Genomic DNA, 13,454 nt, shown 5'->3' on the forward strand with positions numbered 1-13,454 from the left:
AAGTCAGTCAGTCCAACTTTATTAATACACTACAAACCAGCGTTCTGATAACTCCATTCACTCTCATGGTAAGGTCTCCTCTACATAGAAATCTATTGAATAGAGCCAACCGCACGTTAGGAATGCATTGGAGTCTATGAAGTTGAAGTTGAAATCAAACGTTAGTTAAAACGTGAAAGGGAACTTTTCCCTGATTCAGTAAACACGTAAAAGAAACAGTTTGATGCACTAAATCAAACGTTAGTACATTCACAATATAGTAGCGTTAACTGTTGAATTCTCTCGCTGCTGCTCTATTCCCATGTTCGACTGCGTAGCTGACAGCCTTGAGTTTGAACTCAGCATCGTAAGCGTGTCTCTTGAAAGGTGCAATTTTGGGGTTGTTATACACACACAAGTGGTGTTGGACTAGGAGTAAGCACAGTACAGGTGTTTACCGCTATTACTTCGGCGATGCCCCTGACTACGGTAGCCGTAATGCTGCAAGCGGTGCGGCTTTGTAGTTTACCAGTCGTACTGAAACATTTTGACAGAGCGCCGTGTACAACCAGTATGGATCAACCAATTAACCAATTGATCCATATATAAGGCGCTCCGGATTACAAGGCGCACTGTCATTTTTTGAGAAAATTAATGGTTTTTAAGTGCGCCTTATAGTGCGGAAAATACGGTAATCCCAAAGCAGTTTCTAATAAAATGCTTTTATAAATATTAAGTGGAGCATTACAGCATTAGCCATAAATCTTTTAGGCTTCTTCTTGTTAGGAATAACCTTTATTATTATGCTCATAGCTGTTTTTCCCATTTATACCATAATGATATAAAGCATAAGTTCTAATGTTTCCCTTTTGTTAGAATAGGATAAGAATGCTCATCGACACATATTACAAGGATAAATGGCCCAAGGGCTGTCATGAACGACCTGAGGCTGGGGCACTGGGTTTGATAATGGAGCAGCCGGTTTAACTGGTTTTATTAGGATGCCACAGCACACTTAGATTAAGGATGGACACCCGCTACTACACAACATACCAGATAGACACCACAATGGTGACACATAGACCCGGTCTACGTGGGCCGGGTCCTTCGTCGACCGCTAAAACCATGGAGGCCAGAAGTGAGCAGCTGCGAATTGGGACGGTCTAGCCTCACCGCCGGGAAGGCTGGCGACGCAAACTCTGAACATGTCGGAGCACGTTTGAAGTTAAGCGATGGGTATGTCCCAATACAGGGGCTGGAACTGGGACATATTTGTCGGTTGCATTCGAAGGAGGAACTAGTAGGGCACGTTCGTCAGAAAACACCTCAAGGCTTCATAGCGGCACAACACGGACTTTACCAGCATAAACATTTTGCATCCCTTGGACAGCGGAGCGAGGTACATGTTTAAAGTTGTATTACTTTGTGAAGTCTGCACTTATGTAATGTATCTATGTTTTGTGTCAAACAAAAGCACCTAAGCAGATGTATTTTATTTTTATGTTTAGTTTTCACGGTGTATTTTGGTACATTCCAACTTGGTTTCGGATGAAGTAAATGTGACTACTGCTCCCGTCGAAGCTCTCCTTGTGTTTTTGGTTCTGAGGGATCGCTACACAAAGCCATGGCTGCAGTCATTCTCCTGCTTGTCGTCTCTCTGCTGGGTTCAGTCGAAGGTAAAATGTACATTATCTCTTATAAACAAGGTCTAATTGCATCACCTAACACTTGGTTGTGTTGCAGAGACATAAATTTATAGTATGACCTCAGTGAAACAACTCAGTAACTGATGCTAAGGTTTCGAAACAGGAAGCTATCATAATTTTTTGTCAACATAAAATGAAAAGCAGGATTATCTGTTTAAGAACTGATAATTAAACACATCAGCTCCTAAAAAAGATAGGAGGTTTAAATGGTAAATGCGAAGATTATATGATAATAAAGTGGTTTGCACTGCTGCTCTACCTACACTCTGGATTGAGTGCACATTTTTAAGAAAGTGTGATTATTCCAGAAGACCAGTACAAAAACTATCTATAATGCAGAAATGTTTTGTTGTTGCCTAAACAATCATGGGGAAGACAGCTGATCTGATATCTGTCCAACAGACAGTCCCTTACACCCTCCACAAAGAACAGCAAGCCACAAAAGGTCATTGCTAATGAAGGTAGCTGTCCATTAGGGGCTGTATCCATGCAAATTAATGTAAAGTATTATAGAAGACAAAGCTGTGGTCTTAAAATAAAAAAGCAACAGGGTTAACTGCAGCCATCAGAGAATTGTAAAGCAAAGCTTATTAAAGGGTTTGGTGAAGATTAGCAAGGCGTGGACTGCAGCTGGAGAATGAGCTTTAGGAGCTACCACACACAGACGTATCCTGGACAGACAACTGTCCCATACTGTGCTTGATTGGCCTGCAAACATGCCTGACTTGAACCCACTATTGTCAAGAGGAAGATGAGACACCAGAACTAATGATGCAGATGACCCAAAGGCTGCTATCAAAGCAACCTGGGCTGCCAGTACACCTCAGCAGAACCACAAGACGATCACCTCTATGTCGCACTGATGGAGTTAATCCCACAAAAAGAGCCCCAACCAAGTATTGAGCGCATATAGAATCCATTTGGTTGGTATACTTCTCAATAGGTCAACATTTCTGTATTAAAAATACAATTTTTAAAACCTGGTCCTATATAATATTTTGTCTGAAACTTAATTTTTTAAGATGCTTTAGTGTTTTTACATGGGTCTATAAATTAAAAAAGAATAAATTCCCATAAAACAATAAACACTTAAAAGCACATTTCTAACTAAATAAAGCAAGTAAACAAAAATTAAACAACAACATTAAATCCCAAACAGGATGACAACACGCACCAGTTCTGCCCCAGCAAGCACAAAAAATAATAGGATGTAAAAAATAAATACATTTTAAAAGACGTAGATTTGCAACAATGAACATTGCAATTTGTCTCAAATCAAAAATAGGTTGTTCAGCAGTAAATCAACTTTCCCTAAAAAATAATAAAACTTAAACTTCTCATTTCATATCAACTGAATCTTAGTTTTGTTTCAGTAGGATACAAAACTCTACTTTATAAATAAAAGTATTACTATCTTTTTTTGTTCTGTACTAATATATTAAAAATATTGCAAAATATGACTAAATATTGAACACAGATAAAAAGTTTAGTCTTTAGACTTTTATCATTCAACTGCACATTCACAATGTACATTTTAGCAAGATTTTGTTGCTAGGCTCCCAATAAAAACACAGGAAAACAAGTAAAAGCATGGCAGTATAAATACAGGTCCTTCTCAAAATATTAGCATATTGTGATAAAGTTCATTATTTTCTATAATGTAATGATGAAAATTTAATATTCATATATTTTAGATTCATTGCACATTAACTGAAATATTTCAGGTCTTTTATTGTCTTAATACGGATGATTTTGGCATACAGCTCATGAAAACCCAAAATTCCTATCTCACAAAATTAGCATATTTCATCCGACCAATAAAAGAAAAGTGTTTTTAATACAAAAAACGTCAACCTTCAAATAATTATGTACAGTTATGCACTCAATACTTGGTCGGGAATCCTTTTGCAGAAATGACTGCTTCAATGCGGCGTGGCATGGAGGCAATCAGCCTGTGGCACTGCTGAGGTCTTATGGAGGCCCAGGATGCTTCGATAGCGGCCTTTAGCTCATCCAGAGTGTTGGGTCTTGAGTCTCTCAACGTTCTCTTCACAATATCCCACAGATTCTCTATGGGGTTCAGGTCAGGAGAGTTGGCAGGCCAATTGAGCACAGTGATACCATGGTCAGTAAACCATTTACCAGTGGTTTTGGCACTGTGAGCAGGTGCCAGGTCGTGCTGAAAAATGAAATCTTCATCTCTATAAAGGTTTTCAGCAGATGGAAGCATGAAGTGCTCCAAAATCTCCTGATAGCTAGCTGCATTGACCCTGCCCTTGATAAAACACAGTGGACCAACACCAGCAGCTGACACGGCACCCCAGACCATCACTGACTGTGGGTACTTGACACTGGACTTCTGGCATTTTGGCATTTCCTTCTCCCCAGTCTTCCTCCAGACTCTGGTACCTTGATTTCTGAATGACATGCAGAATTTGCTTTCATCCGAAAAAAGTACTTTGGACCACTGAGCAACAGTCCAGTGCTGCTTCTCTGTAGCCCAGGTCTGGCGCTTCTGCCGCTGTTTCTGGTTCAAAAGTGGCTTGAACTGGGGAATGCGGCACCTGTAGCCCATTTCCTGCACACACCTGTGCACGGTGGCTCTGGATGTTTCTACTCCAGACTCAGTCCACTGCTTCCGCAGGTCCCCCAAGGTCTGGAATCGGCCCTTCTCCACAATCTTCCTCAGGGTCCGGTCACCTCTTCACGTTGTGCAGCGTTTTCTGCCACACTTTTTCCTTCCCACAGACTTCCCACTGAGGTGCCTTGATACAGCACTCTGGGAACAGCCTATTCGTTCAGAAATTTCTTTCTGTGTGTTACCCTCTTGCTTGAGGGTGTCAATAGTGGCCTTCTGGACAGCAGTCAGGTCGGCAGTCTTACCCATGATTGGGGTTTTGAGTGATGAACCAGGCTGGGAGTTTTAAAGGCCTCAGGAATCTTTTGCAGGTGTTTAGAGTTAACTCGTTGATTCAGATGATTAGGTTCATAGCTCGTTTAGAGACACTTTTAATGATATGCTAATTTTGTGAGATAGGAATTTTGGGTTTTCATGAGCTGTATGCCACAATCATCCGTATTAAGACAATAAAAGACCTGAAATATTTCAGTTAGTGTGCAATGAATCTAAAATATATGAATGTTAAATTTTCATCATGACATTATGGAAAATAATGAACTTTATCACAATATGCTAATATTTTGAGAAGGACCTGTACATAGAATTCTATTGAATAGAGCCAACCTCACGTTAGGAATGCATTGGAGTCTATGAAGTTGAAGTTGAAATCAAACGTTAGTTAAAACGTGAAAGGGAACTTTTCCCTGATTCAGTAAACACGTAAAAGAAACAGTTTGATGCACTAAATCAAACGTTAGTACATTCACAATATAGTAGCGTTAACTGTTGAATTCTCTCGCTGCTGCTCTATTCCCATGTTCGACTGCGTAGCTGACAGCCTTGAGTTTGAACTCAGCATCGTAAGCGTGTCTCTTGAAAGGTGCCATTTTGGGGTTGTTATACACACACAAGTGGTGTTGGACTAGGAGTAAGCACAGTACAGGTGTTTACCGCTATTACTTCGGCGACACCCCTGACTACGGTAGCCGTAATGCTGCAAGCGGTGCGGCTTTGTAGTTTACCAGTCGTACTGAAACATTTTGACAGAGCGCCGTGTACAACCAGTATGGATCAACCAATTAACCAATTGATCCATATATAAGGCGCTCCGGATTACAAGGCGCACTGTCATTTTTTGAGAAAATTAATGGTTTTTAAGTGCGCCTTATAGTGCGGAAAATACGGTAATCAAAGGAACTAAGAACAGGTGAGACAAAGAGGCAGGAAGGCAGAGGGAACAGGTGAACCTAATAAAACTGAGACATGAGGAAAAGGACTAATTAACAAAACAGTGAAACAGACCTGAACGAAAACTATAGACCAAGATAAATAAAATATTGAATCAAGAATAAACACGAATTAAAAAGGAAAGTGAGAAGTTAGAGGTAACCACCACCTAAGACCTAAGGACAAAACAAGGAAACCATAAAGAAACCCAGACTAGAAAAGTAAACAAACCTAACCCAACACTGATAGAACAAGCTGAGAATAAAGCAGATGAAATGAGGACAAACAAAGATGTAAACAGTAACTAAAGCTGACCTAACTAGAACTAAACCTAAGGGACTAAACTAGGAGAGGGAACAAAATGCTTAACATAAATAAACACAGAGAATCCAAGGGAGATACAGAACTATAATAATGACAGACATAAAGAAACTATTCTAAGTGAAACAACTAAGCAAAGAGTAAACAACAAAGTCACAAACAAAGTCCAAAAAATGTCACACTCTGACACTGGGGTCAGACCTTTATATTAATATCTCTGAAAGACAGCAGAATAACAAAAAGTAATAAGTGTTGGGGTCACACCTGCCATTTTGGTCAGGTAAACGAGTCTACTGCGCATCTCAGCATTTGTCAAAGCAACTGACGTCACAGCTCAACAGGCATCAAAGCTCTGACGTCATCAGAACTTATAAAAAGCAGAGGAAACAAACTTTTCCTCTACACTGGCCATTCCCGGAAGAGGTTGAAAGCTGGAAATCTGTCTGATACAAGAAGATCAGAAGATTCAAATCTGATCAAAGACTGTTAGACGCAACCCAAGCGCATGTGAAACCCACAGGTTTTATTTCCAAGGAGACAAGTTTCCTCCTTGTTAAAATTAATTTCAGGATATTCCATAGACTGACCATGAATATATTATTTATTTCATCATCAAAATATAACTAAATTAGTTTTTTTTCAGGTTCTGACCTTAGATATGTGGCGCCTGGATCGGACCTGCGGCTGGATGTAAACCAATTTGCAGTTGGCGCCAACGATGATTTAATTTGGAAATTTAATATCACTCTTAACATTGTAAGATTCGAATCTTCCAGTAACCCTAAATTCTACAAAACGTATAAAGATAGAGCTGAGTTTTTTGCACAAAACTACTCTTTGCTATTAAGAAATGTGCAACACAGTGACAGTGGAGACTATAAGGCAGTAGCAAGTGGAGAGGAATACATCACTGTAGCTGAATACACAGTCAGAGTCCAAGGTAAGTTTCTTCTTGTTTGTTTCCTGTTTTGAAATGATTGCTAAATGTTTTTATAGTTTTAAAATCAATCACACCTTCTCTTTCTCAGACCGAGTGTCTGCAGTGAAACTAACAGTGACCCCAAATGACCCCAGCTTCTGTAACTTCACCGCGACGTGTAGAACGGTGGATTCTCTAATTAGTGGAACTTTTCACTGTGTCAACCAAACCTGCCATTTACTGAAGCAAACAGACTTGAAGAACTCCTCCATGTTAGTCTACGTAGATGAAGGCTCCATCATCTGTAACCATAGCAACCATGTGAGCTGGGAACAGGATGCAGAGGCTGTTGAATTTCTCTGTGAGAAAAAAACTGGTAAGATTTAAAGAAAATAGTCTAGTACTTTTTAACTGAAAGTGTTGGGCAGTTAGATATTTTACATAAAAACCTCAAGTAATTCAGCATAACTATGTGTGGCTAACACTAACAGTTTCCCTAACCTTAACCTGCATATTAATAGTATGTTATTTCACACCACAGCTTTAAGCAATGTGACTACTGACCTGTATACATTATCTTTGTGGGTATATTCAATAGATAATCAGGATTTTTTTTGTTTTACAGTCCGTATTTTAAATAGTCCTTATGTTTATGATATTAGTCACACTGATCATTTAAAGCACTTCTACACTGAGCTACACTGAGCATTTTTCTCTAACTTTAGCAGCTATTTTTAATCTGGGCTGTCAGACATTTCAGAATTTTAAATCCTGTTTGCACCAAGGTTGTAAAACAGAAAGTAAACTTGACTAAAGTATCTCTAAAATGTTTTTAAAAAAAATCTTTCTACAGTCCCCAACACAGCCGTCAAAGCTGGGATATCAGCTGCAGTGGTAGCTGTTTTAGTGGGATGTATCTTTATGCTGTACAAATGTAAGTATCTCTTAATTTTCCACTTATAATGAATTTGTTGACTCTAAGAAGTATGTTGTACATTGTATTTCCAAACCCGTTATGTTCAGTTTAGTCGTTAAGTGAATATAGAACACCATGAACCTGCAGTTAAACACACAATGATTCATCCCCTGTCAGATTTAGGTTTAAACTAATCTTTGAATTTGACCAAGATGTCTTGTTTTGACTGGAAGCTACATTAATCTTTTGGAGTGGTTAATTAGGGTAATGGCAAGGAGGCCTTCCAACCTCAAAGACTTGGGGCTCATCGCCAAAGATAAATCATCAGAATACCAGTGGAAACATGCAAAACGTTGGTCTGAAGAAGAGTTTTATTGCTGTAATGTCAATAAAAATTGCTCCATTGATTATTGACAAAGCGAATAATTTCTTTTTGACATGGTGTTTCTCATAAAATGTAAAGAAAAATAGGTCATTTATTTTTAACTGATTATTATTTTTGATCTTGTTAGAGATTTCTGTCTCATAACCAGAAACATCAGAAACAAACTGTCTGGTTGAATATAAATAGTTTTAAACCAAAATCTGACAGAGGTATGAATAATATTTGGCATTAAGTGTCAGAATGTGTGTTTGTGCCTTAATTGATTTATTAACACATAATGCTTAATAACAATTGAAATAGATCAAAATCACTTTGACTGCAAAAAGGGATGAGTTTTTCTTTTCTTCAGCAAAGCATATTTAGTTTAAAAACCAGGTTAGTTTGTTAAAAAGTGTTTAAGGTATGTACATGCTTAAATGTACATTTGTGTATTTACTTTAATTTCTAAGGCTATTAGCCTGCTAGTCTTTTTATGATTGCCAGGTGAGGATATAAAAGCTATAAAGGATTTTGGCCTGTGGGCAATGCAGAGGTTTAAAGTTAAAACTGATTTACAAGACAGAGTAAGTAAAAAAAAGATTAAGACACAATAATCTGTTTAAATAGATTAAAGCATTAGCCCCTCTAGTTCATTGGTTATTTCTCCTCCCTGCTTCTGGTTTTGCTTGTCATTGGATCTTTATGTTTTTCATGCTCAGTCTGTCCATGACTGTTTGTCATGCCATGTGTGGTCTACCTGCTCCATGTTAGTAACTGCGCTCACACTCCATGTTCCTACGTCTCCTGTAAGTCACCTGTTCAGTCACCAAACTCACCATGCGGCTTTGATGCTCCTGCTTGCACGTTGGTTTTGCTTAACACCCCCGTAATATGACAATAACATACTATTAAATCTATCAAAACATCATAAAAGGTCACTATATATCTTATTTTACTTTATTCCTTTTACAAGTTTTCATTTAGCTTAGCTCATTACAGTTAGATTTATTTTCATGCATTAACTGTATAAAGTGGAAAAGTGGAAAAATCCTCCAGGAACAAAAGCAAAAGTTGCTGCAGTGCATAGATAATATGGATGGAACATTGATCTCTAACAGGAATGAATAAAGAATACAGAAGTTACAGTAAATCCTTCAGCTTGAATGTAACTTCATAATGACGATCATTAATGTAATGTTTCCAGTAAGGAGAAGGAAGTCAAGAAAAACGTTATGTGAGAGCAGCAGCTTAGACACCTAATAGACTGGCACCCTAGGCAGAGATTTAAAAACACTCAGTCGTGAGCCCAGTCTGCCTGTATTTTCACCACGCCAGAGAGTGACTGCTTGAGACGATTACTGAAATTCAAAAACATATAATTCTGGCAGACTTGAGAACAATGTTGGATTATTTGCTGTGTATGCATATGGGTTGGTTTAATCCAACTCGCCACAGTTTGATTTGCAAATAAAAGTCACTTCACCTCAACATGATCTCTTCCACTGGGTGGTTTACTGTGAACAGGGAAGATAGATCACCTTTTTAATTGATGTGCAAACTCACACAGGTGTCTGTTGCTCTTCCCCACTCATAGAAAACAAGGTGGAGCCACATGTTTTCTTGCATGAGAAACTTTTTCTTCTTCTGTGGTTGTCTTGACTGTCTACCTATGGTAGACCTATCAGTCTCTGCTGTAGCGTGAACTTTGTTGTGCTCTTGTCCTTCTGCTGTAGGTTGGGCTGCTCCTTTCCTTAAAGCCGATATTCCGTTTATTTCCATTATCCTTTAGGAAAACATTACTAAACATGTAACCCATGTTTCCTGCATAGAAAAGGAAAGTAGGAACACTCATTCCAGACCTTTGTGTTGGAAACAAACTGCCATGCAGTTATTAAACATATTCTTGTTAGCGAGGTCTCTCTTGTCAAGATGCCCTGTTTTCTTTTTACTGCAGCAGATAGTGGTGTTCTGTAGGTCCAAGTTGTTCAACATCATCCATGTATGGTAGTCTATTTCTGTTTTAGTGGGGCGTATCACCAAAGCCGGTTTTTCAGAGATCTGTTTTAAAATTACTTAAATGCTTTGAAAAACAATTTAAAGGCCAGTTGTGATTTTTCTAAGTTTCAAAATTTTGACATTATGAGTGTAATTCGCTTTCAAATATTGAATTTTTACTATGCTTCCTGTATTTGTAAAAAAATGCAAAATAATCCATTCTGCAACAAGACAATAACAAAAAAGCACCAAACAAAGCAAATAAATTTTGCTGTTATCTATAATTTGGCCTTTAAATGAATTAGTTTTTTAAAGTGCTGTCAGACTTGAGTTTAAAAGAAAATAAGAGTTTAATCACTTCAAGCCAAACAACCTTTATTCTTTGACTGACCTGCAGGTAAAAGAAAGAGGAGATCAAATACAGGGCATGGCATTTCTGAGGTAAGCAGTATGTTCTTCATTAAAAGAAAAACTCTCCCTGTTTGCTTGTCAAACTTATCAGACAATTAGAAAAGTGTGAAAGTCGGAACTATCTCTTGAGAACAAAGTGAATTTCAGTTTAAGACAACAAACAACCTTTTTTCTACACAAACAGTTTACAGCAAATGCACCATAAAAAAAAAAAAAGGTTTAGGTCTATTAAATAAACCATCTAAAATCACCTGCTTCTCACTTTTTTTTTTTTTACTGTTTTTCTATCATAATACATTCATATAAACATTTAGTTTTCCTCTGACATGTCTGCTCTCACAGAATGTAACAATGACATTTTTTTTCCTCTTTAAATTTTATTTCTAGGATAAGCCAAACCACAATCTGTATGAAAGTCCTACAGATGCTGCTATAACATCGACTTATGCTATGGTGCACTTTGGTAATCCTGATGAGCAGCGTAATGACACCAGTACCAACCAGCCCACCCAGCCTGAAACAATTTATGCACAAGTGAACAGAGCCACCAAGTCCAACTCCCAACCTGCTGCAGCCAATGGATGACAAAGAAAGACAAATTAATTGTAAAGATCTAAAATGGACAATTCAATTCTGTTTTATTTTATATTCACATGTACAGTGTATGTAATTACAAAGCTATTTTCTAACTGAACTAAATTGTTCATGTGTATTTCACGGGAATACCGGAGGTTTATTATCTGAATATTTGCATGAAATTAGTTGAACTGCTGAAGTATGCAGAATTTACCCTGCATACAAGTCTGCTGTAGTAGTGGTAAAAATCTAATTATGTCAAAGCTTTTTCTCACGCTCAGTTACTGATCTTCTGCATCCTGTCCTTGATGCAGTTGCATGCATCACCACAAGAGGTCAAACAGACCAGAAGAAGAAACAGATGGGAGGCTCAGTACCAGAGTGAGAACAGTTTAGAAAGGTCTGAGGACAGAGACAACTGAGGGAATCTAAACTGACACACAGAAGCACAGAAACCAGACAACAGCACAAACACAAAACAGAACCAACATGAAAGTGACTCAGATACAAACCCAAAGGGAGTCAGGCTCAGTTCTCCACTCCAGTTTGTTCTGTGCCTGTTTTGTATATTAAAACACACCATCTGCTGCCACTTTGTCTGCCTGCCTCACTGCCTTTGGGTTCTCAACAAAACCATGACATGAGCAGACCAATTTGTTTTTCTCAAGAGTCAAACAAAAAATCAGCAACTGCAGATGCGATAATAGTATTAAAATGGTCATCAGAAAACGACCGAAGATTGATCTTTCATAGAGAGAAGAAAGACAGACTTTTAAAACTACTTATGTTGAGACTTAGATTGGCATGAACTGAGGTGGCAACAGCATGATCAGAAGAAATCACCGGTGGATTCAAGAGCTTTTGATGAAAGACTAAAATATACAGAGACAGGACCGGTGTGTGGTATGGTGGAAAACCCTTAGTGAGACAGAACGATACCCCAGCCTGGTTGATTGTGAGTATTTTAGGTCCATGCTTCCATCCTGACAACAAGAGCATGACCAGCAGATTCACAGGCTTCATGTTTTCAACTGAAGAAGAGTCAACTTGGTTTATTGCAGAATCTCCCAAATTAATCATGCAGTTTTCTGTGTGTGGTTTTATTTTGATATTTTCATTTGTAATTTCATTGTATTATTATTTTTTTTTTTATCATGCTGGATATTTTTCATTTTTCTGAATGTTTTTTTGTTTTCATGATCGATGTAAAACAAAGTTTGAAAAAAACAATTCACAAGCCTTCTTGAAAAAGTATTTTAATATTTTGTTTATTTAATCCATACTGGTAAATTTTCTGTCCTAACCCCGAGCTCTAATTTTCACCAGCTAGACCGCAAGATAACGATGCTCCAATAAACAGACTTCTCTTTCTTTTTGCTGATTTATTCAAGAATGGCCTCTGACCATTGCCTTATCTTTGACCATCATAAAACTGAAATATACAAAACATGGCATTAGCTAACTAACATTGTGAATTAACCAGTTACATGCTTACTGCAAGCTAAAATAAACGATCTCACAAATAACTTAAATGTACAAATTATCACACCACTGTTACATGAAGCTGATGTCTGACTTCAATTCCAATGTTTCCCTCTGAGGACTGCAGCACATTAAGGAGAAAAATGTTCTGCAGGTTCTTTGATTGATGTAGTAGTTTTAAACCACTAAAAAAATAAAATAATTATGTTAGGAGATTCAATTTGTGTGCTCATGCCAAGGTGTATGAAGTGTATTATTACCAAGTGAGGTGTAGTACCTAATTGTCACCGCTGTGAGGCGTAAGTTAAAGAGGTCAGGGACACACGTGTTGTCACGTTATTTTTCTTCTGTTGAGATGTAATTCAAGAGAGATGTCCACTGTTAATGAAACTAAATAAATATGCCACAGAGGCTAAAGAGGACCACTGCCTCCGTCAAATTATTCCTCCAAGTTCAGCACCAGTGAAGCTGCAGTGCTCAACAAATTATCCCAATGTATCCTTCAAAGCATGTGTCTCTATCCTTTGTCCGACGTTTTTATCAAACTGAATGAATGGATCAAACAACATGCTGATGGTTTATTTGTTTATAACTCATAAATGGTGGGAGTTCTTAGTTTTATTGTGTTTAACGAACAGGGAAAGCTAAACCTAATAGATAGTAAAACAAAGAGAGGACAAAATCTTGACACACACATTTGAATTTCCACAGATAGATGTGTTTTTTACTATTTTTTAAGAGAGACATTTAAAAGAATACTAGTATATCAGAAAAGCTTATCAGATAATGCAGCTAAGTTATTTCTGTATTAATTTTTTTCCCCTCCCATATAAAATATTGTATTACCAGTTGGTTGATCACATGTGCATCTACTCTCAAGGCCATAATGTTACAATCTAAGAGTGCATTGAAGGTTTTTGACAAGAACTCTCAATCCT

At 37.8% G+C, this 13,454-nt stretch overlaps 1 protein-coding gene across 3 annotated transcripts in view; it reads left to right on the forward strand.

Moving 5' to 3' along the window:
* Positions 1–1,269: 1,269 nt before the first annotated feature.
* LOC124869860 overlaps positions 1,270–13,454 on the forward strand; it is a 39,642-nt gene continuing 27,457 nt past the window's right edge. The window contains exons 1-6 of one of the 3 annotated variants that reach the window (XM_047368028.1): positions 1,270–1,378; positions 1,488–1,655; positions 6,497–6,793; positions 6,882–7,148; positions 10,445–10,488; positions 10,846–12,938. In XM_047368028.1, the coding sequence (XP_047223984.1) occupies positions 1,604–1,655; positions 6,497–6,793; positions 6,882–7,148; positions 10,445–10,488; positions 10,846–11,043 (858 nt within the window). In that variant the 5' untranslated portion in view covers positions 1,270–1,378; positions 1,488–1,603 and the 3' untranslated portion in view covers positions 11,044–12,938. Of the gene's footprint in view, positions 1,379–1,487; positions 1,656–6,496; positions 6,794–6,881; positions 7,149–10,444; positions 10,489–10,845; positions 12,939–13,454 lie in introns of those variants that run through there. The other 2 variants (XM_047368029.1, XM_047368031.1) reach the window with 2 other exon arrangements.

Source organism: Girardinichthys multiradiatus, chromosome 6 (genome assembly GCF_021462225.1).
Source record: "Girardinichthys multiradiatus isolate DD_20200921_A chromosome 6, DD_fGirMul_XY1, whole genome shotgun sequence".
Classification (NCBI taxonomy): Eukaryota; Metazoa; Chordata; class Actinopteri; order Cyprinodontiformes; family Goodeidae; genus Girardinichthys; species Girardinichthys multiradiatus.